The sequence below is a fragment of the Hippoglossus hippoglossus genome, chromosome 3 (genome assembly GCF_009819705.1).
Source record: "Hippoglossus hippoglossus isolate fHipHip1 chromosome 3, fHipHip1.pri, whole genome shotgun sequence".
Classification (NCBI taxonomy): Eukaryota; Metazoa; Chordata; class Actinopteri; order Pleuronectiformes; family Pleuronectidae; genus Hippoglossus; species Hippoglossus hippoglossus.
Window position 1 is genome coordinate 29,984,314 of NC_047153.1, and position 25,588 is coordinate 30,009,901.

The 25,588-nt window shown below is 41.9% G+C and overlaps 1 protein-coding gene across 1 annotated transcript; it reads right to left on the bottom strand.

Moving 5' to 3' along the window:
- Positions 1-1,291: 1,291 nt before the first annotated feature.
- Positions 1,292-24,952, bottom strand: LOC117759530 (cortexin domain-containing 1-like). Its single transcript, XM_034581712.1, has 2 exons — positions 24,695-24,952; positions 1,292-1,605 (listed from the first exon to the last, which is right to left on the bottom strand). Exon 2 carries the CDS (start codon positions 1,537-1,539, stop codon positions 1,357-1,359), a length of 183 nt encoding a protein of 60 aa, XP_034437603.1. The 5' UTR covers positions 1,540-1,605; positions 24,695-24,952; the 3' UTR covers positions 1,292-1,356.
- Positions 24,953-25,588: the final 636 nt, after the last annotated feature.

Sequence of the window (25,588 nt, forward strand, 5' to 3'; positions counted from 1 at the left end):
TTCTTGAATTTGTGGATACCTCATCTTACTAGGTGTGGAGAAATTGTGCACTATCACTTAATTAGTCACCCACAACGTGGCATTATGTTCTTACACAGTGTTTCTGTGTACAGGATGTTGTCAACACATAATGGCTAAACTTGTGTATGATTATGGTTTATTACAACTTGGTTGTTGTTTTTGGTCATTGTACCAGCAGCTGAGATCTGGAAACACCATGATAAACATGAGCAGTCAGGTAATCAGCTAAGTATTAAACTGTGCTATTATGTGGTTACACTTGCTGACAGCTAAAGACACGTGTATTACTACTTTTTAATGTCATTTATGTTCTCAGATCTTTGCTCTGTCAGCAATGAGTATGCTGACAATTAAATGACAAAACTACAGGGATACAAGTTGTAATGACCTGGAATTATGCTTTCAGTTAGAACAATAGGTGAGGCCAACAATTACAGACTATGGATTTTTACATGATACGATGTCTCCATGTGGAACATTGACATTTTTTTATTTCATAATCCAGTCTTGTGGAAGTTATAAAAGCAAAGCCTGATTATGGTGTATTACTTCACAACTTTGGGTTCAGGTTGTGCCACTTCTCTTCTTCGTGTGCTGATTTCTCAAGACATAAAGGGAAAGCGCGGTCAGTTGAGGCTGGCGTCCACTTGCCATTAGGGATTGTTTAGTCCAACAGGAATGTAAGACAGGCCCAGGGCTCCTGAAGACATCTCTAGGTACGTAGATACAAAAAGCCAATTTTATGTGCTTTACTCTGTAGTTACAATATTGTCACTCCGTCAATGGCTTAGTCGGCAGACAGAATCCCAGAATTATCTCCCTCTGGACATTTCTTATGAGTGCGATTCATGCCCAGGCCTTTTTGTTTGTATGTTATTCTCTACTCTGTGAAGGGATAGTTCTGTGAAGTACCAGAGAGGTTTTCTTTACATTTACCGCTGCAGAATGCTTTAAGTACCACACTGAACCTTTTTGAAGGAACAAAAGAATAAAAATCAACTTCAACACACTCGTATTATAGCAGAAACATTTTTGAATTTGTATTCAAGGAAAATAACTTTTGAACAGAAGAAGTACAGTCTTATGTGCTTCTTCATCATTTAAGAGTCTTTAAAATGATACAAATTTCTCTATAAAAAGCAAATATTCAATATATTTTGACTAACCAGATTTTTGGCTTGCTTGTGCCTTTTGGGAATGAAATAGTTTGTGGAGTCATCAAGGTTTCATTCTGATTCACAGCCTCACTACAGAAACCTTGAAGAACAACCTTTTTCTTGTATGGTTTCCTGGAGGAAAACACATATACATGTTATGAATATGTATATGAGTATTTCAGTCGTCCAGGTGCTGTTCCTCCCATGTGGAGGTGGGGATTGCACTGTAGGGGTCCATGATCACCTTGGCACAGCGGATGATCATGGCCATAAGCAGTAGGCAGAGGAAGGCAATGCAGGCCAGAGTCAGGCCCTGGTCCACATCCACGAAGGCTGGCTCCACTGTGCCTTCCACCTCCATGACGGATGTTGTCTGCTGCTGTCCTCAGACACACCCACACATCCTGCTGTCATCCTGAAGCCCCAACTGGAGATGCACAGAGAGAAGAAGAAGAAGGAAGTGTTAAGTCACACAGAGGTCAGAGAGATGTGAGAGAACAGGGGATTTAAGTCATAACATGATGCTCAAATTGCCAGAGGCTGCATTCACATCAACAGCTTAAATTTTTCAGTGGCCACGTACACACCTGGTATTAACATGTGGTTCAGCAGCTCTAAGTACAGATGGGAACGCATTCAGATGTGTCCACATTCTTTTAGAATATGAAGGACTTCCTTCTCAGCTGACGTCCTCTGAGCCGCTGCAGTTTCACTACGAATCGAACATGTTTTTTCTCTTCTCGTTGATTTTTGTTACCACCGGCACGATATCAACTCTGATAACCACGTAATGATCAATACTTTCCTTAAATTGGTCAAATCTTTTTTCAAAGCTCCACAAGATTCATTCAGACTCTCCTGATTTGTCTCTATATTCCTTCTTTCGCTAGCTCGTGTCCACACACACACACACACACACCCACACACACGGCATCGGACACAGACTGGTTCAAAACAACATTGTTTGGTCTTAACTAACACAAATGACGAACATGATAATTTGTATGTAGAGCGGGGAATTGAGATCCGATCACAAGTGGTCACAGGAGACACACACTGTAAGAAAAGTCCGTGAAATTAACAGTGAAGTGCTATAAAATCATGACATAAAAATATTGTAAATGGAAAAACAATGAAGCAGGGTTTAATTTACAGTAATATTTTGTAAAATACTGAACTTAACATAACTGTTAATTTTAAGGTAAAAATATGCTAAAATAATCATATTTCTTTGTAGAATTTACAGATTACTGTAGTTTAAACAAAGAAAAACTGTAATACAAAAAGCAATACAATACAGTTAAAATTAACGACAGTGTTAAAAACAATTTTTTTATACAGAATAAAACTATTACATTTTACAAATTTATATGTTATACTTTACAGATAATAATATGTACAAATACAGCTAAATTATGTTAATATGAGGGGTTTAAAAAAACAGGTGATGTGTCTGTTTAGAATTGAGTAGGCCTATATTTAACAATATATCAGTAGGGTCATAATAATAATAATAGTAATAATAGTAATGATAACTTTATTTGTGTAGCACTTATCTAAACGAGGTTACAAAGTGCTTCACACAAAAGTCCATGGCAAAAATGAATTTAAGAGCCAAATCATAACATAATAATGTCAAGACCTTAAGTTTAAAGAGAAACCCAACAGTTCCCACAATGAGCAAGCACTTAAGGATAAAAACTTTTCTTGTTATTATGGTAATTACTAGTGATTAGTTTCGAGAAATAGTTTGATGAGAATTTTGAGGCACTATGTTCATTTAAGATATACGTGAACTTTTATGTAACTTTTTATGTTTTTTTGGGCAACGTTGAACAGGGAGTCAAACTTAACACAGTGGGCGTGATGGACTAGACATGTAAACCACGAGGTCCCAACTTTGACACATAAATGAGTTATAATTCGTTAATAGCCTGGTTAAATAATTATTTCATTATAGTATTTTGAGAGTCAACAAAGTATTTGGTAGAATCTTCGGAACAAAAAATGCCTCCCAAGTCTTCTAAAACCGTGCTGACTAACGACTCAGAGGCTAAGGCTACTATAGCAAGAACACTGTGGACGCTAGCATGCTACAGGCATTCCGGGAGATTGTCAAGGAAGTTATTCAAGAAGAGAATAGCGGTCTCCGTGAAGAGATCAAGCGGGCCATCTCTCTGATAAAAACTGCCCTAGATGAATGCAGTGACAAACTACGTGAGCATGACGAAGGGCTGAATGACTTGGATACCCGCTTGGAGGCGATGGAGACGCGATACGCAAATTTGAGCCAAAAAACTACAGGAGAAGACTGATGATCTGGAAAATAGAGGAGGACGATGCAATCTACGTATCATAGGAGTGCCAGAGGGTTTGGAAAAGGGAAATCCTACACAGTTCATCACCGGGGTTCTACACAAGGTTCTTGGGGGTCCTAATGGCTTGGAGGAGCCCCCAATTCTGGACAGGGCTCATCATGCCACGGCTCAGGTACCTCGTGAGGGGGACCGACCGCGGCCGTTCATCCTGCAGGTTCACGGGTTCACGGGCTGTCGATGCGTGGCGATTTCTTTTCCCATCAACCAGACAATACAATTTTTTCTCTCCGATGCATCAAACATAATCGCTTATCAATTACTTTTTCGTTGACAAAAAGCTATTATCTAATGTCAAAGTATGCATGTTTAATAGTATTGTTATATCCGATCATAGCCCTCTGGTTTTAGAGCTCAGTTTTCCGAATCAAAATTCAGTTTACTCATGGCGGCTATATGCTCTCTTGTTATCTGATGAAGGATTTATCCAGTACATTTCCAAACAGATTGACATTTTTCTGAAAAACATTATATATATTATTATATAAACAAATATAACTACTGATGTAACTTATAGTATCATTTGGGAAAGTTAAAAGGCATTCTTACGGGGCCATATAATTTCATACTGTTCGTTCACTAATAAACAAAGACAGAAACGTCTAACTGAATTAACGGACCTCATAATGAAATTGGATCAACAACACTCAGCCACCCCCTCTCCAGATCTTTACAAACAAAGGCTAAATTTACAAACAGAATTTAATTTACTTTCAACTAAACAATCTGAACAGATGCTATTTAGATCTAGGCGGTCATGGTATGAGCATGGACATCACATTACATTTTGTAATAGTAATGAATTTCAATGTACATTTTACATTCCCGCTCAAATAAACGGCTGTGTTTGAATTTCAAGCACTCACTGACTAGTAGAGATTCATTCTGATTGGACTAGAGCAGCCAGATCGGCGAAGTTTACCGCTCGTGCCTGAATGCGCGCCCCCACTCCTCGCCCACTCCGCCACAGCCCCCCACTCCGCCACAGCCCCCCACTCCGCCCGGTCGGCTAGCGTCTGGAGCTGAGCCGAGTCTGAGTCTGGTCTGGTCTGGAGCTGAGTTTACCTGAGGACGGCGGGGGTTACGGTCTATAGTACTGGTAAGCTAACGTTCATCTTCTTCAAACTTGAAATACGTGTGTTGTCACTTTACTACGAGCTTCTGTTTGGGAACGAGGGGATATTTTACAGTCATAACGACTGACCAACAGTTAATTACTCGGTGGGTTTCATGCTTAGCGTTGAACTCTTTCAGTTCGTTGTTTCATGCTGTTGTGTGGGTGGTTTTACAGCGTCACCGGAGGAGGGAAAACACTTCTAAAGCTAAGCTAAAAAAATCGGGCGGTTTTGTTTGTTTGCTAAAAATGATTACCTGCCGTTTTTGCAGCAAAGTATTAGAGACGTTGAGGGGTTATGTGCTGCATTGTAGAGTTCATAGAAACGCACCCTGATGTATTTTCAAATGTTTTGGCGCCGACTGCAAGCGGACATTTTGTACTTATGCAGCTTTTAAAGCTCATTTCTATCGGGTTCACAATGAGCCGGCATCCTCTGTTACTTCTAAAGCCGTTGTTACAGATTTCAAATGTGCCATTCCGCTGTGTGAGCGCCAATGTCACACAGTGACAGAACTTATATCCCACTTAAAGGAGCATTTAGTGGAGGGGCGACCCGTGGCATGTCCAGTAATTGGTTGTAAAAATACGTTCAGTGTGAAATCATCATTTACTGCTCATATGTCCAGGAAACATAGAGCATGTTCGGTGGATAGCATAAGTGACATGTACAGGGAAACTATTTCTCAGTCTTCTTCTGTCATTGCATGTAAAGATCCTGGAGATTGCGGGAGAAAATCAAAATATCATCGAGATACACAAAAACAAACCTATTAAGCATATCCCGCAGAACATCGTTGATGAGAGCCTGAAAAACTGCAGGTGCATTTGTAAGGCCGAATGGCATGACCAAGTATTCAAAGTGTCCTAGGGGAGTGTTAAAACCAGTCTTCCACTCATCCCCCTCCTTGATTCTAACCAGATGGTAGGCGTTGCGGAGGTCCAACTTGGAAAAGATGGTCGCTTCATGAAGGGGCCCGAAGGCTGAGTCAATGAGTGGGAGGGGATACTTATTTTTTACAGTGATATCATTCAACCCTCTATAGTCAATACAGGGGCGAAGCAATTTATCCTTCTTATCCACAAAAAATAATCCTGCCCCCATTGGTGAGGAAGAGGGACGAATAAGACCGGTAGCCAGAGAGTCAGTGATATATGTCTCCATGGCATCCCTTTTGGGTTTGGACAAATTATAAAGCTTGCTGGACGGATAGGGGGCGCCAGGGAGCAAATCGATACCACAATCGTAGGGTCTGTGAGGTGGAAGAGACAAGGCACGGTCTTTACTAAATACCTCCTGGAGGTTATGATACTCAGAGGGGACAGAGGTGCAATCAACCGGCTTGGGTGGAAACGGTGTGGTTGCTATCGAGGGGGGAATGGCGGCATGCAAACAGTGAGAGAGCCAAGGGAGACCTAACACTAGCAGAGAAATAGGAGATGGGATAATGTAAAGTGATATTGTTTCGTGATGGTTACCAGAAAGCAGAAGTGACACTGGGACAGTACGTGAGCGACACGGGCAAGGAGCCTCCCATCGAGAGCAAACACATTCTTGGGTTCAGGAAGGGGCTCAGAGGGAAGATTTGACTGAGTAATGTAGTCCGAGTCGATGAAATTGTCATCCGCACTGGAGTCAACAAGGACTAAAAGAGGTAGTGAGACCTGAGACCACGAGACAGTACCTTTGAGCTGCAGGCGGGGAGGAGATGAAACAACTGAAGAATGGCTCACCAGCGCTCCTCCTGTGGCTGATGAGCCTGCCCTTTTGTCAAGGCCGGACAGTGGGCTACCCGATGACCGTCCTGGCCACAGAAAATACAGAGCTTCTGGAGGTGACGACGTTGACGTTCTGTCGGTGTGAGCCTCATCCTCCCCAGCTGCATGGGTTCCTCGGTGCAGAGGGGTGAAGAGGCTGTCCGCGGAGGAATCACGCAGGAGGACGATGGTGGAAGAGGAAAGTCTGCAGGTCCCTGATGGTGAGGGCTCATTGTCCGACTCAAGGGAGGGGTGTGGCTCTCCCTGCCTGATCTCTCCCTGCGTCTTTCACGGAGGCGATTATCTAATCGAACGGCCAAAGAAATTTATTCGTCTAGGGAGGTGGTTTCATCCCGAGCAGCTAGTTCATCCTTTAGCTCCTCCCTAAGACCACGGAGAAAAAACCCTTGTAGTGCTCTCTCATCCCACCCGCTCTCGACTGTGAGAATGCGGAAGTCAATCCAATATGTAGCCACCGAGTTATAGCCTTGACGCAAAGAGAGGAGCCGGCTACTGGCTTCCTCCGGAGCCGGAGCGTGGACAGGAGCCGTCAGCGTGGTTAGGTGAGTGGAAAGCTGGTCCATGCGGCCACTGATCTGTGCCACGTTGGAGGACAGGTTGCGGAGAACTTCCATAACCTCTTGTAAAGCCTTCTCGTGCTGCCCCACGCGAGCTCCTTGGGTGGATACAAGCCACTGAGGGGATAATTTTGATGGCGTGCCGGAGAGTCAGCCTTTCAAACTCGGCTGCTGCTGCCACAACCACCGGCATGGTGCCTGTTAGCACACACGCCACACACACACACACACACGCCATACACACACACACACTCACCCCCCCTCCACACACACACACACACACACACACACACACACACACACACACACACACACACACACACACACACACACACACACACACAAACTATTCCGAACTGAAAACAACAAACAAACAACTAAAGACAAAATAAACATAAACCCAAAAATAAAACTCAGTAAAGTTTGTACAAAACCCACTATAGCTTCCACACTCACACACCGCTCTCAGCTCCACGCTCACTCCACCATGAGAGAGAGAGAGACTATGGGAGGGAAAAAACACAAAGTTGGATGCATGTAGTAAAATAAATAAATGTGGGGGCAGAAAGACAGAGAGTATGGGAGAAGTGCTCAGTGCATGATGGGAGTTCCCCCAGCAGTCTAGACCTATAGCAGCATAACTAAGGGATGGATCAGGACTCACCTGATCCAGAACTAACAATTGGCTTCATCAAAAAGGAAAGTTTTAAGTTTAACCTTGAATGTAGAGATGGTGTCTGCCTCCTGAAACCAGAGTGGGAGCTGGTTTCACAGGAGAGGAGCCTGGTGGCTGAAGGCTCTACCTCCCATTCTACTCTAACAGATTCTTGGAACCGTGAGAGAGCCTGTGTTTTGGTAGCGTGATGTATTTGAAAAATATGGTGTTATGATCTCTTTGATAGATGAAGGGGCTTGATTGTTTAGGGCTTTATATGTGAGGAGCAGGATCTTGAATACTGTTCAGAATTTTACATGGAGCCAATGCAGAGAAGCTAAGACAGGAGTAATATGATCTCTCCTTCTAGTTCACTCATGCTGCAGCATTTTGGACCAACTGGAGGCTTTACACAGACTTACTGGGACATCCTGACAATACAGAATTACAATATTCCAGTCCAGAGTTAACAAATGCATGGACTACTTTCTCAGCATCATTCTGAGACAGGATGTTTTTAGTAGTAACAATATTTCGCAGGTGGAAGAAAGCTGTCCTAGAGACTTTATATGTGGGTCAAATGACATGTCCTGGACAAACATAACTCCAAGGTTCCTCACAGTGGAGCTAGGGACCAAACTAAGACCATCCAAGGTCACTACATTACATGTTTTTCCTTTAGCTGAAGCTTTTATCCAAAGCAACTTACAATAAGTGCATTCAACCATGAGGGTACAAACCCAGAACAACAAGAATCAATTAAGTAAGACTATCTAGTCAGACAGTGTTTCTCTGACATGTTTAGGGCCAAATACAATGACATCAGTTTTGCCTGAATTTAGAAGTAAGCAGTTCTGGGTCATCCAGGCCTTGATGTTCTTGAGACATTCCTGAAGTTGAACTAAGTGATTAGATTCATCAGGCTTCACCCAGTACAGCTGGGTGTCGTCTGCGTAACAATGGAAGTGTACTTGGTACTTTCCGATGATGTTGCCTAAAGGGAGCATATGTAATGTGAAGAGTATGATACAAGGACAGAGCCTTGTGACACTCCATGACTAACTTGTGTGTGAATGGAGGAGTCATTAATACACATTAACATTAACAAATTGAAATCTATCTGAAAAATAAGATAAGATAAGAAGTCCTTTATTAGTCCCACAATGGGGAAATTTGCAATGTTACAGCAGCAGAAGACATCACATAAGTAGCATGCAGTACTTGGGTGAAGGAATATAAAGAAATAGAAATATACAACAATATATAGAAAAAATAGAAATGTGATTAAACCTGTATATACAGTGTAAAGAGATATATGTACAGTAAATGGATTGCACATAATCGTTTATAATGCAGAGCAATTTGTGACAAATGAATCCAGTACAGTGAATATTGCACAGTTGAGAATGTTAAAGTGACAGTCCATAGTGGTGTGCATGTAGTTTTACTCGGAGTAGAGCTGGTTGTACAGTCTTACTGCTGCAGGCAGGAACAACCTGTGATACCTCTCCTCAGACACTTAGGGTGGATCAGTCTTGTGCTGAAGGAGCTGCCCAGTGCTGTGATGGTGTCCTGCAGGGAGTGGGACTGGTTGTCCATGAGAGAAGACAGCTTCGCCATCATCCTCCTCTGTCCCCCCACCTCCACTGGGTCAAGCGGGTATCCCAGGACCGAGCTGGCCCTCCTAATCAGTCTATCCAGTCTGTTCAGTTCAGCAGTTGAAATGCTGCTGCCCCAGCAAACTATTCCAAAGAAGATGGCAGATGCCACCACAGTCATAAAAAGTCTTCAGGAGCGCCCCCTGCACTCCAAAAGACCTCAGTCTCCTGAGCAGATACAGTCTGCTCTGGCCCTTCATAAAGTGTGCACTGGCATGATCGATCCAGTCCAGTTTATTGTTCAGGTGAACACCCAGGTACTTATATGAGGTCAGTGACTCTATGTCCCTTCCCTGGATGTTCACCGGTATCGAGTTGGAGTGTCTGCACCTGCGGAAATCCACCACCTTTTTTTGGTTTTCCCCGCATTGATCTGGAGGCAGTTCCGCTGGCACCAGAATGTGTGAGGCAGGTAGTGGCTAGTGGCTGTTTGGGTAGGAGGATAGCATCAAGCATCTGAGACACTAGAGCATGATGTGCAATTGGTTCCCCTGATGATATAAGGAATTGTCTGTGTTTCCAAATCGTGCCAAAATCATGTACTACACCAAATGCATATCTACTGTCAGTGCAGATATTCACCCTTTTTCCTTTAGCCAATTTGCATGCTTCAATGAGAGCAGTGAGCTCTGCTGCTTGTGCAGACAGAGAAGCAGGGAGTGGTCATGCAATCATTGTATCAGGTGCCGTTACCACAGAGAAACCAACCTGATTTGCCCCCGTGTCTGAATTGCGAGACGCTGATCCATCCATAAACAGTTCAAAGTCTGTATTCTGCAATGGTGTTTCCTGTAAGTCTGGTCTGGGGGAACAAACTTCAGTTATTGTTACTACACAGTTGTGTTGTTCACCATCTCCTTCTGTTGGAAGAAGAGTAGCTGGGTTTAGAACATTACATCTTTTCACAGTGATATTAGGCATTTCCAACAGAATAGCATGATAACGAAGCCAGCGTGCAGCAGACAAATGAGATGTCTTTTGTTTCAACAAAATCATAGACACAGCATTTGGGACCAGCAGTGTGAGTGGGGAGTATCCTACTAAATCCCTGGATGCCATTACAGCCTTCTCTGCAGCTGCTACAGCTCAAGACAAGTAGGCAGGCCTGCAGCAACAGGACGTTTTGCTGAGGAAAATGCCACAGGTCTCTGTTTGCCACCATGTTCTTGGAGTAGCACTAATGTCATGTAGCCCCCCTTCTCGTCAACTGCCTGTGTGAAGGGTCGGTCAGGGTCCGGTAGTCCTAAAGTCAGGGGTCGTTTGTAAGGTCAGTTTCAAGTCAGTGAAAGCTTTCTCTGCGTCATCAGTCCATGTCACCTTACTAAATGCTTGTAGGCCTTGCCCGTGTGCGATTGCGCTGAGGGGCGCCTCGAGGACAGCATAGTTGGGAATAAATGATTTGCAATACGAGCACATTCCCAGGAATGACATAACTTGTTTCTTGCAACAGGTTTAGGAATCTTTTGAATTACTGTTACTCTCTAAGGGGGGAGGGATTTGCCCTCTACTGTGATAACATGCCCTAAAAATGAAACTTGTTCTTTTACAAACTGCAGTATTTTCAGGCTTGCCTTGTGGCCTTCTGCAGCTAAATGTTTTAAGAGAGCCACAGTATCCTTTTCACATTGTTCTTTAGTTGGAGCACAAATCATTAAATCGTCAACATATTGTGAAAGTGCACTTCCTGGTGTTATCTCTAATGAGCTTAAGCTTTCTTTTAGTGCCTGGTTGTTAATGGTCGGTGATTCACAATACCCCTGACATAGGCGTGTGAATATATAACTTTCTCTGTTAAACTCAAACGCAAACCAATATTGGCTGTCTTTATCAATTTGAACGCTGAAAAATGCATTTGCCAGATCAACAACAGAGAACCATTTACTATCTGGCAGAACTTGCCAAAGGATTGTTTAAGGATTTGGAACAGACGGAGAAAACTGTTGACATTTTATTGCTATTTCATATATCAATAGACAATGTGAAAGATTTAATCGAACATTGCATGACTTGTTGCGCACCCTCCCCCAGGAAAAGAAGAAAATTTTTTTAAAATACCTAAGTCTATCTTCATGTTAAGAAACGGCTCCAGCAGGAAGCAAAACAAAGGAACAGACACTATCAGCCAACAGCAACTTCCCTTATCGCTCCTGGAACCCTGGTCTACAGGAAAAGTCACCCCATATGACGCCACAAAATTCAGGACGCCAGGGATCCAGCTGTGTATGTGGTGGTGAAAAACATGGATGAAGAAGGAAGGGTATACAAAATATGCCCCAGCGATGGTGCTGGCCCAGAAAAGAATCTTAACAGGTCAGAGCTTAGGGTTTTACCGACCGCCATCACAAATAGGCCCATGACCCAAAACCAACCGGTACCTGATCCAGGCCTGGTCGATGATCCACCATATTTTAATAAAGAGGACGAAGACAGTGACTCAGATGTGGTCATAATCACCATGGAATCTGAGTGGCTCCGAGTTCAGGCCCCCTCCCTCACTCCCCATGAGCTAAATGGTCAAACCATGGGCACAGAATAGCTATGGCACCCCATTATCCAGTTCAGATCACAGCCAAGAAAATGGCCCTAACAATGTTAAAATAATAGCAACAGGGCAGCCAAACATAGTGCAAAGTCAGCCCAAAAGGAACACAGCTGGGCTTGACACTAACCCAAATCATCACGTTGTTGAGACAGTGTTTAGACCCTGGTTGTAATTTGTCACCGGGACGCTGACCTTTTGAAATGGGGGCCATTGTAATGAGGTTAATCCTAAATAAAAGCTTTAGCTAAAAAGGATAATTTTAGCAATCAGAATATTATTTTTTGCATAGGTTTCGAATTAATATTTTCTTTTCTTTTATTTCTTTTCTTTAGTTACTTTTCCAGTTATGTTTATATGTCATTGTAGATATAAGATCACAGCTCTAATTTACCTGAGTGGGGGAAGATTATTTAGGGACACCGGTAGTAGCTCTCTCCCTCTTTCTCTCTCTCCACTGCTGGTCCTGTAAGGAAGTGTAGCGTGGGCGCAGCAGGTGTGGACGCCAATGGTTTGTTGCGGTAAGTTTTATTAACTGAAAGTCACTTTAATGTAAATGGGGATCAGGCAGAAAACGTTGCGTAAACATTAAGCGCATTTCTGTCCATAGAGCCAAGAGTACAGCTGTGTGCGTGTGTGTGAGATGGTATCAGCGTCGCCATGGACTGGGGGGGAAATGAGTTTCGTTTTTGGTGCTGCGATTCAGGTGCTGTCCAATTAACAAAACACTACACAGAGGACAGAGGACAGGACCAAGCCAAAGTCTCCAGGTGTTCACAGTTTGTTCATCTACTGAAGCAAACCAGAATGTTGAACTTGTTTTTTAACACATTTTAAATTAATTACACCTGTATCATTTAAATAATCTTCAGTGTTGTAATTTATTGCAGCATCGTCTGCTCACAGTTTCCTTACTGGAGCTCATCACCTGCATGTGTGCTTCCGCGCAGGCGTATACAAGTTTGGGGGCGCTAGTCTGTGCAGGGCATGTGTAAAAAATTTGAATCAAATAATAGTAATTATAATTATTATTGTTATTGGTATTATTATAACACGGCTTGGTCGGATTTACTATTGGGACGCGGTCTTTATAACTTTGAAAAACTAACACTAAGTCGATTGTGTGAAAAGGTGCCCAGTGCCCACCCCAAATTTATAATTGCCCCCCCAATTTGAGCAGTCTAGATCTGGGCCTGCCAACAGTTGAATGACTAGAGTGATTAACAAACTGATATCTTGGTAAGTGCTGTACCTGACACACACACACACACACACACACACACACACACACACACACACACACACACACACACACACACACACACACACACACACACACAGTGATGAAGTCCCTTCCAAGCAAAGGGTGGAAAAACGTCAAGTTAGGCAGGAAAATTGCTTGAAATAAAGGCTGACTTTGGGAGTGCACAGTTGTGGAACTGTTCGGTCAGACCAAATTCAGAAAAGCCTACAGAGTTTGAAAGGATATTTAGATCTTTCACCTCAGTAAAAGTCATAATATCAAAATGTAAGTGTGCATAAAAGTTATCCATGCAACAAACTAAAAGCACATTCAGTCAGTATTACAGCAAAATATAATTCAAATGAACCAAAAGCCCCTTTGAGAACATTATACTTTCATACTGTTGAATATTACCGTCTTATTTTCATTATATTGATGGTGATGATTATTTTTGCTATATACTGTTTCATAGTTAAAACTGTAACTAGTTACTTTATCATATTTTATAAATATATAAAAACATGGCAGGATCTTATTCTTACTTTGGTATAGTTCCACACAAGAACACAGACAGAGTTACGAGTAATGTTCAGGGGATAACCTGAAATTCCAAGTGAAATAGGCAATAATTAATAACTTCAATACTATTTATGTACCTTTAAACTATTGTATATGTTAGGACTTTGGGGCGGAAACCTACTCAGGAAGGAAAAATGCATACATTCTACACAGAAAGATCCAGGACTATGTTACAATGAGGTGATAGTGGCAGGTGATCATTGTACCATCATTGAATCATATCAATTTCTGGTTTAATTTCTATGATTTTCTGGTTTTGTCTGAGATTATTGATAATGCCCACTGACCCAATACTATTGAGGGTTTGGAAAGGATCCTAAAGTTCCCCTCTAGTGTAAGTCAAGTTGTTGAACATGTTAACATGTCCCCCTGAGATGTTTTTGAGGTGAAATAAGCAGTCAGCACCATTTTTTCCACCTTAACACTACAGTAAACAAATGCCAGTCTGAAAAAATCCAGGATTAGTGATGTCACAATCCTAAAGAACTAATCCTATCAACTTGTGTTTGGGTGTCAGTAGCTGGAATAGGCTCATCAACTGCATGTTGAGCTCTGAGGGTGGGAAGAAGGGGAGCAGGAGCAGGGCTATATTAACGTACTCATAGATCCCTGTCATGAAATGATAAAGGAAAAACCCACCGGTTCACACTAGAAATTAACAGTGAGGTTTGAACAACAGGGAACTGAGAGGAAGCTTGGGGATGAGTGGTTGGGTGCTATTGGTCGATGTGATCTATAAGAACTGCTGTTATAGAGAACGTAAATTTTACCTAGTAAATATACCATTACTGTACTTTTACACAATTGATGTAAAATGGGCACTATTTTAAAACGAGTGTGTGTCAATCAGAAATGTAAATGTGTTGGGACCATAGACTGGTTAGGACAAGTGTGAATATGAATACAAAAATAGAAGGTGTATGGATCACATTCACATTGCACTCCTGTTTTGCACTTTGCATTTTACTTTTTACATCTTTTATATCTTTTTATTTTATATATAGTTTTTTTCTTATGTGTAGTTCTTATTGTGTTTTTATGTTTTATGTTCATTGTATGCACCTATATACCAAGGCAAATTCCAGGTAGGTGTAAACCTACTTGGCAATAAATACTTTCTGATTCTGATTCTGACAGCCCACATCTGCTGCATTAATTTACTCCCCATTGTGTTCAGTAGAGCCAGATGGGTGGAGGGAAGGAAAGGAGAGGGGAGAAAAACCTCAGGCAGAAATGGTGTCATTCCCCCACTGTCCCCCTCTCCTTCCCACTGTGTGGTTGCTCTGCACTCCAAGGGTGGGTGGAGACAGCCTTTGGTTGTCCCTTACTGTGTTTTTTTTTTTTCTTCAGTCAGAACACAGCTGAAGTGGGAGCTGGGGAAGTGAATGACAAAGCTGTCACTGTGATTCCCACAGAGGAATCTTCAGTGGAAAGACTATAGTACTTTAGTCTAGCAGAAGGACAGAGTAGATAGTAGATCTGCATGGGAGAGTCTTCAGCTCTACAACCTACCAGAGCCTCAGCATCTGATAAGGATCAGTGAAGTTGGAGGTACTGACCCGCACTGTAATGAAAACCTATATTCTGTACCCTCCTGCACTGTATTATGAGTGGTGATAGACTGTTTATTGAAAATCAAGTCTTTTTCTTGTTCTGACCATCAGTCCAGTACCACTCTTAAGAGTGTGTACCACCGCCAAGGCCCAACCTTCCCCTTACACACACTTATAGATATCAGTCCCCTAAATATGACTGATTTCTGTCATCGAGGTCCATCATTACTCTCTTGGGATTATAAAACAAAATGTATAAAAAACAACTCCCAATGTTCAGGAAGTAAAAAAAAGTCTGGATCTGCCTCTTTGTCTGGATCCATGCAAAGATTTAATCACCAATCTAAATTCAACTAAGAGACAGGGGTGAAAACATAACCTCCTTGGTGAAGGCAGCAACTATACACATGATACAAACACATACACAAAATTAATAATTGAGATCAGAGAACATGGTGACATCACCAAACGAGTCTGATGGGTCAAGAAAGCAGCAGCCAGATGATAATGGAATCAAACCTCCAGGGGTCTCATTTATCAAACATTGCGTAGGATTCATACTAAAAGTGTACATATGCCCAAAAGCCGGAAATGGCGTACGCCAAAGGAAATTCCGATTTATAAAACCGTGCGCACGCACACCTGAACGCAATGTTCGCTTTATAAATCACAGTCCACCTGGAAACGTTCGTACGTGGATCTGCCTCCAAATCCGCCCTCCACACGCCCACTTTCAACCATAAATGGTCAATGCAAAGCACGGCATGAATATTAAATTATGCTGCTGACCAATGGGTTTCCACCGTGAGTCCTGATGGAGTCACGGCATCAAGCGATGAGAAGAGGAAGCGAAACTTTCTGACACTGACATCGAGGTGTTTGTTAGTGAGGTGGAGGTGAAGAGTGATTTTATGGGACAGCAGTGATGTCACTAATAAAGAAAATACACTGATACTCTGCTGCTGCTGTTAACACAGTGAGTGAGAGTGGAGACGATAGAAAGAACGGAGCCTGAAATAAAAAAAAGATCACAGATCACAGATCAATAGAATCTATATCAGCTGATCAGACATCGCTGAACCCTCTTCAGCTATGTCTTCTTCCTCATCCTTCCATTCGCATGCACACATCACGCATAATCACGCACCAGTGTCACGGCAGTATTTATTTATTTAGAGCATCGGACTGATATTATTAAAACCTATTAATGACTCGGCTCCGTAACTCCGCTGTTAAATGGAATCTAAACGTAATTTGCTGTAAATTGATTTATATATGTTTTAATTAAAAGGTTCGTGTGGAACAGATATGTCGCGCGATCAAAACTAAGCTGTTGGTTTTAATGTAAATGATGAAGTGAATCAATAATCTGGCTTCAGTTCACCACCTCACGTTGTTAATCAGAGTTCCAAATTTGTAGTTAGTACTTTTATGAGACTTAATCAATAAATTGGCTATCTTTTCCCTTCCTTTGAAGGGTGGTGCCCCGAGGTAACTTTAATAAATTGAAGTTATTATTTAATATTAATATTTTTAATATTAATATTCAATATTTTATTTTGATAACCAAATTTATTGAATGCCGAAAGGCACACTATTTTATGGTATCACGTTTAATGCATTATTGCACAACAAGGTCTTTCCTAACGTTTAGTTCCAAATTAAATTAGCCAGCACCGGAGTGTAACGCGTCAGAGCAGCCGAGAGACATGAGTTGCATTGCTCCCCTGTTTCCATTACCTTTGTCTACTTCCATCACCGTTAGTAGTATCAATCGATAATTGGAGGAGAAAGGTACCATTCATTGTTTTAAATACTGAGGATAACTGAAATGTATACATTTAGAAATGTCTTCTTACAGTGGGAGAGGGCAGATTAAGGGTTCCTTCATTGAACGGTAATGTGTTGTAAGTAGACAACCAATCACAAATCTACACAGTCAATTATAAGCTATGTTGAGAGGAATATGATTAGTTTTGGATGCAGTCTGATATAAAACATCTTTCTGACAGTGAATGACAGACAGTGTCTAGATCAATACAGAACACTAATACTAGTGTTAATTTTCTTCACAATATGATTGATAAGGCATTTAAATGTCCTACCGGGCAAACAGGTCGGTGGATGATGCAGTCAACATGGGACTGCACTATATACTGCAACACCTCCACTCCCCAGGGACATACCCCATGGTTCTGTTTGTGGACTTCAGCTCGGCGTTCAACACCATCATCCCTACAACCCAAACTCTCCCAGCTTTCTGTGCCAGCCTCCACCTGTCAGTGGATCACCAACTTCCTGACAGACAGGAGGCAGCAGGTAAGGCTGGGAAACATCACATCCAGCCCCCGGACCATCAGCACCGGCGCCTCCCAGGGAAGTGTGCTCTCCCCACTGCTCTTCTCCCTCTACACCAGCAGTTCCCAAACTTTTTAGGCCACGCACCCCCTTCTACATCCCGATCGGTTTCAAGCACCCCCAATCCCCCACACCTTAAAAAAAAAAAGCGCTGCAACAAGAGAGAGAGAGAGGGAGAGGGAGGGGGAGAGAGCACCATTCAATTTTTCCTCTCGCGCACCCCCTAGAGCAGAGGTCTTCAACAGGGGGTCCGCGACCCCTAGGTGGTCCGCGGAGGTACTGCAGAGGGGTCGCGAAATTTTGGGTTGATTAGACAATTTTTCATATTTTTAATTTATTTTTCCAACCAATTTTTTTCCCACAAATTTAAATGTCTTTAAATACACATTAACATGAATCAAACATATTGTAGCGAATGGATAAATGGAGGTAGAAGACGTTATCTTTCAATCAGCAATGCACACACTGCAGCTCCTATACCTTGCACATGTTTAAAATAAAAACATGAATATATGAACCTGTGTATTATTTGAATAGCTTAGTATTGAATGCACAATAACAGGGTAGCTATGTTTATACATGGCACTAGGCCCAGTTTAATATAAAACACCATTTTATACAATATATATAGTAGGGGGTCCCTGCTCCATCTCTCCATCAGTTAGGGGGTCTTTGGCCTGAAAGACGTTGAAGACCCCTGCCCTAGAGGCAGCTCGCGCACCCCCAGGGGGATCCCTGCTCTACACCAATGACTGCTCCTCAGGAGACCCATCTGTTAAACTCCTGAAGGTCGCAGATGGCACAACGGTCATCTGCCTCATCAGGGACTGTGATGAGTCTGCGTACAGACGTGAGGTTGAACAGCTGGCCTTCTGGCGTGGTCAGAACAACCTGGAGCTGAACAAGCTCAAAACTGTGGAGATGACAGTGGACTTCAGGAGGAGCCCCCCAACACTTTATTCTCATTGTTGTTGTGTTTTTTATGTTCGTAAATGTATACTTTTGTATATATATTTATATTCAGATTTTAAATGTATATAGTAGTTAAATGTTTAGCTTAAACTGTTCTGCTTTGTTGTCCTTGCTTTTTTGGTTATTTGTCTTTTTCTGTGTATGTACATTGAGAGCAACGGAAATTCCTTGTATGTGTCAAATTCCTTGTATGTGTATGCATACATGGCCATAAAGCTGATGCTGATTCGGATTCAGGGAAAACTGGAAAACCGGAGAGAGTACGTGAGAAAGAGAAAGTTTGTGGGCTTGCACACGTGTTTGGTCTGAATTTTCTGACTCCTCAGTTTAGTCTGAACTAAAATAATTCCATTTAATTCAGTTCAATTTTTATAGCGACACATCACAACATACATTATCTCAAGGCACGTCTCTTACACAGTCAGGTTAAGAACTTACAAAATTATAGAGAAATCCAACAGTTCCCATAACGTCCCAAAATTTTGTCTGACCAAAAGAGGTGGTCTGGGGCCGGATCAAACTGAACCACGGTTTGGTTTGTTTTCAGTGTGATAACAGTTTTTTGGATAGTTGGGACCAGTTGCAGGAAGTTGAAACAGCATTAAACAATAGATGAAAAGTAGTACTACCAGTATGATATTACAGTGGCAACAAAGTCCAAAAAGTGAATTGGAGCATTTAATTTACGTACTACAATTAGTTTTTAACATGTTAATAAACTGTCTTATTTTAATTTTGACAACTCAGACAGAGGGGAAAAAGGGTGGCTGGGAGCGTAGTAACATTAAAAATGTGTATCTTAATATTAATAACATAATACATATACATTAAACAATATTTGGAGAGGAAGAATCTAGGGGAAAAGGGAGATAATAGATCATTAATATGAATGAAATTGATGTTATAATGTCTAAAAGCAGCTGCTGAGAGTGTGGGGGACAGGACATTCCCTTTAGGCCAAATTCTGCTCGATTAGAGGCATCAAATGTGTGTGGATAATTATTCTGAAAGGCCACACAAGTAAGGAGCGGAGATACAAATTAAATACTAGAATAACAGCAAATATTCTCCTAAGAGACATTAATTGTGACTATGAGAAAAAAATGCCAATGTACTTTCTCACCTCCACACGGCTACCCAATCAGGACGCGAGGTGGGTGTGAAAATCAGAATGTTAATTTCAGAGGGTCAAAGAAGTATTTTAACAGAAAGGTTTGGAGTGAAGGGAGTTTTTACAGAAACTTCAAATTGTCATTGTCAGACAGAAATCCTGCAACAGCTCCCTCCGGGTGGGTAAAATATGAACTGGTGCTCTGGGAAATGGCCCGGTTTGAACAAATATGTGGTACAACCACCACGTGGAGTACTGCTGAGCTACGTAATCCAGACTATCTGACCCAGGCCACCCTGCAATTAACAATCATACTGAAAATTTCATAGGTAGACAATAGGTTCCTCTCACAAGATAAGAGATAAGCCTCCTCTCACACTGGACAAAAAAACGTTTGGCTCAGATCAGTGTGAGAGGGTGTTCACAGGTCAAATGACCTAGCAGCAGTCCTAGGTATTAATTCACTCCAGCTCCATTTAGCAGTGATGGGAAGATGACACCAGGGTAGACGATTAATTTGTTAACCTAATAATTATAAATCTATTGTTCATTTTTGAGAGGTCAGGATATTATAATCTGTTTGTAGTAACTTAATTATTGTTAAGTTTGTAATTCAGCAAATATATACATTTTGTGAACGATGAACTAAACCAATCAGTTGAACGTGAGCTCACGTTCATCTTTTAAATCAGGGGTATTCAACTCAAATTTAAAGAGGTCCAGTTAGAGAAAATTTCTTGAAGCAAAGGTCTGGAAGATCATAATGTCTAACTATTTAGTGTGATATATATATTTAAGTAGCCTAGTAGTTGTATCAACATCTGCATGTACTAAATACCTGACTGTCAAATCAAATGAATTCAGTACGATTCAAAAACTTTTTGACAATATTTATTGTCACGTAACAAAGAACTGAACATATATGTATGATTGCAGATATGTATAATGTTCTCTCATTAACTAAATAAAAGTAGGGCTGCATTTCAAAATAAGAGAAAATAAATAAAATGTGAAAATTGTGCATGTTCAAATAAAGGGCTTAACTTCAGAAAAATAAAATAAAGGGAGCAAAAGCTTGAATTTCCCTTTTTCTGTTTCACATCTTGACTCAAAAGTCTCAACCAATTTTACAGATAATAAATCTCAACACATCTTAACAATTGAACAGTTTTAGAATCACTTTCTTCCCCACTTATATCCCACTCCCCCACTTTGTTCGTCTGTTTCTCTCCCTTTCTCCGTCTCACTCCTCTGTTTCTCTCCCTTTCTCCGTCTCACTCCTCTGTTTCTCTGTCTCACTCCTGTTTCTCTCCCTTTCTCCGTCTCACTCTTCTGTTTCTCTCCCTTTCTCCGTCTCACTCCTCTGTTTCTCTCCCTTTCTCCGTCTCACTCCTCTGTTTCTCTCCCTTTCTCTGTCTCACTCCTCTGTTTCTCTCCCTTTCTCCGTCTCACTCCTGTTTCTCTCCCTTTCTCCGGCTCACTCCTCTGTTTCTCTCCCTTTCTCCGTCTCACTCCTCTGTTTCTCTCCCTTTTTCCGTCTCACTCCTCTGTTTCTCTCCCTTTCTCCATCTCACTCCTCTGTTTCTCAACTTTCTCCGTCTCACTCCTCTGTTTCTCAACTTTTTCCGTCTCACTCCTCTGTTTCTCTCCCTTTCTCTGTCTCACTCCTCTGTTTCTCAACTTTCTCCGTCTCACTCCTGTTTCTCTCCCTTTCTCCGTCTCACTCCTCTGTTTCTCAACTTTCTCCATCTCACTCCTGTTTCTCTCCCTTTCTCCGTCTCACTCCTGTTTCTCTCCCTTTCTCCGTCTCACTCCTCTGTTTCTCAACTTTCTCCATCTCACTCCTGTTTCTCTCCCTTTCTCCGTCTCACTCCTGTTTCTCTCCCTTTCTCTGTCTCACTCCTCTGTTTCTCAACTTTCTCCATCTCACTCCTGTTTCTCTCCCTTTCTCCATCTCACTCCTGTTTCTCTCCCTTTCTCCGTCTCACTCCTCTGTTTCTCTCCCTTTCTCCGTCTCACTCCTGTTTCTCTCCCTTTCTCCGTCTCACTCCTCTGTTTCTCTCCCTTTGTTTTCTCTACCTGTATCTCTATCTGTCTTTTTCTTTCTACCGTCTTTTCATGTGTAACTTGCCTCTAACTCTCTCATCTGTCTGCACTGTAGAGTCGCAATGTTTACTGCCTGGAATGCACAGACTTGATTGGCTGAGTGGTATCACGTGGGATGGCTTAACTCGCATGCAATTGGTCTGTGCGTTTCCTCATCCGCTAAACCACTACCGTAAAGACTACAAAAGCTGCGCCGGTTACAAATAGAAGCGCCCCGTCAGGTTTTAAATCATAACCTTCTGTTTTGGCTGTAGGTCCGGGTCCGTACGGGACGGCTTCTGGGTCCGGACCCGGACCGCGGTCCGCCTGTTAGTGACCCCTGTTTTAAATCATCATCGTATCAGGCCATCATGTGAAATACCAGGAGCAGGTGAAAATGTGTGTGTGCTGTCTGGGAGCGATCTGCATGTTTTTGGACTTTGGAGTGCTGAATACATGGGGAGAACAGTACTGTACATGAAAGACTCCAGCCTAACCAGGATATGAGTCAACATTTTTAACCACTGCATCACCAGGGCCCAGGTCTGTCTTATGCAGACAACAACACTCTTTGATTGGACCTGTTTATGACAAGTCTGACTCTGAGGGGTGTTTTGAAAGAGCAGTCAGGCTGTTGTAGAAACAGGTTTCCTATTTATAATGATTTAATTATACTGCATGGGTTTATTGTACGACAGATTATAAAAATTGAAATAGCAACACCAACAGCTCTAACGCTATTCATGTTTATTCATTTACTGTAAATATTTTGTGTGTAATCTGTTTCATTAATGAATCATGGAGCAGTTGTAGCATTGTAAATTTTTTCTTCATGAGCCAAAAGGCTTTTCATACTTATACTCATATTTCATATGGATGCTGGACCATTAAGGACAAAATATACAGCTATACAGCCACAGAGTCACAAATGTCATTATATTCCTTTAACACTGTATCATGCTGAGCCTGTACAGGGCCTCTGACCTACTGTGCCTGGGCTCTTTCACAAACAAATCAGCCCATAGATTTTTCAGGCTAGAAGATTTCTGAATGTTTGAATTGCTCCCTCATGTCTGTTCAATTCTTCAGTCATGGACTACATTCAGTTGTCTGGTCTATAGGTGCTTTCAGATATGCACTGAGCTCCACAGATCCTCCATATTTTCTCCACAGGAGGTGAATGTGTGAACGAACTTTCTCCGCCTGGCCTCTATAACATCTGTAGAAAGTCAGGAGAATTTGATATGAGAACACGAGTCTGTGCAGAGAACCTCCCACTATGTTGTGCATGTGTGAAAGGCAAACTACCAATTCTCAGGACTTTACCCACAGGTCATGCTTATGAGTCAGATAGGGATACTGTGATGCCCTGATGCTGCAAATAATCCCATCAACAAAGCAGTGTTTAGCTGCCCTCTCTGATGGAAAATTGGTTGTAAACTTACTCTCTACGTGTCAGTAGTCATCAGTCATTTATCATCTCACCCAAGATGCAAGAAATCTAAATGGAAAACAACCATTATCTGCCACGCTACACACCAACTAACTATGCTGACATTCCTGTGAAAATGGGGAAATATGTGAATGCACTCACATCACTGATAACTGAACAGTGCAATCGGTAAGAGAGGTGACCAAGATGATCACGTTGGCTGAGCTCCAGAGATGGAGATGAGACCAACTTCCAGAAGGACAACCATCACTGCAGCACTCCACTGAGGAACAAGATCCTCTGTTCACATGGAACCAAGACCGAGCTGTTTTAGTATCAATTTTAAAGCATCATGTCTGGAGGAAACCAGGAACCATTCATCACCTACCAAATACCATCCAAATAGGGAAGCGTAGTGGTGGTAGCATCATGCTGTCAGGGTCAGGGTTGAGGGAATGTTGAATGGAGCAAAGTGAGATATAATTAATGGAAACCTAGTGCACAGTGCTCAAGACATCTGACTGGGCTGAAGATTCATCTTCCAACAATACACTCACGCTAAAGCTGCATTTATACTTGACTGGTGCAACTGGTCATTGCGCATGCCAACTGTGATGTCAACACAACACTTTTATACTGGCTCTTGACATGTGAGTGACTCTGTGACTACTCTGGGGTCTGAGAAATATACAACACTGCCTTCAGAAAAAGGTAAAGACAAATACAAACTAACAGAACAGTTTGGGCCCAGAGTTGTTTCCTCCAGGAGCACCAGTTCAGGCTTGTGTGCATTTCTTTACCTTGAGACACCGGTCACATTTCCATAGCTTTCTGCAGAATGTCTCGTAACAGAATTTGCAATCTCTCCCCATGAACCATTTAGAAAGAAAAAAACACGACATTTTTGCGTAGAACAAGTCAGGGAAAGATCCAGTGAATTTGTTTATTGTTTTCTTTAACATTGCAAGATGAAGTACATTTTTACACTTTTTTTTATTTTCTCAGGGACCAAGGAGTTGGGATCTTGGCATGTTGTGATCTATGACTCTATTCAGTTTGATCCAGATGATCAGACTTTTTCTTTTTCTTTTAGACATGGGTCTACTTTGACATTGAAGTTCAGATACATGTTGAACTTATTTTGAAATTGTGTAATAAATAGACATATAGCTGAGTGCTAGTGAGCCACTATAAGAGCGACAGTCATTATTCCCAGTCTCCTTTCACTGTTCCTTTCTGCTAAAGCACAACAACACAACAGTGTCTCAGGCACAACTAAAATCAAGAAACAACAGTCAAGATCTCTGCTACTGATTCGACTCTGCACTGCACAATTTGAATAACCTCAAAATTAATCTGAACATTCAACACGCTCAACAAGCTTAGATATCTTCCAGAAAATCCTCCCACAAACACTCTAACAATTAAGTAACTGTTGCCTGTGTAGTATAGGCTACAGAGGAAGAAATAGATCCAGCCAGAGAAAAGAGTGTGAGGGCTTCCTACCTGCTTTTCTCACATCCTGAACGGTTTGTTGAAGGTAGGAAAGCTCCCGATCGGCACGGAGGAACCACTCCGAAAAGGAGGGAGGGTGGCTGGCAATTTAATGGGAATGCAGATATAAGGAAGGCAGATTGGAGGAAGGTGGCAGATGGGTGGAGAGCAGGGGTAAAGAGTCACTGCTGGCTGCTGCATCCCCTCTCTGCACACTGAGCCCTGAAAACTGAGCTGAGCAGACTGCTGCACATATCCTTGCTCCTGCTCCACTCTCACTCCCTGTGTGTGCCGCTGCCTGTTTGTGCACTAGAAAAATGCAGCAGAGTGTTTGGCAACACATTTATATAAAATTGTCTCGGTCCATATCATATTCTATAGTTTTCTTGTTGTCAACAAATCCTATAAAAAAGACCACAACTAACAATGAATTGATGCAACTATCTTTATTGTGTATATCCAGAGCCTGATGTATCTGTGCCATAGAGCTTCACTGTCGTCCAAACCAATTAAAAACACATCACTGATTCACACTGTTGTACTCTGTCACATCTACCTTCATTACCATGAGCACACATTTTATTTTGGCTGGTGGAAATACTCACAAAGGCACCAACTGTGTGATAATCTGCTTAATTCCCATTACATCCAGATAAATTCACTTGTTGAAGTAATGGAGAATTATTTAGCTTTAAAATAATGTATTGTATCTGTCACCTTTTTTCAGCAGGAATGGATAGAATTGTTGCTAAGGCCCATAGTCAGGCTTGGGAGATCGCAAAGAATTAGGAGATGAAGTAGTGGGTTGTTGGTTTTGTCCTTTTTTATTGTTAACATTTTATTGAAAGACAAGGACAACGCTCACTTCCTTGAATGGGAGACCTATCAAAGCACAGATATACATTC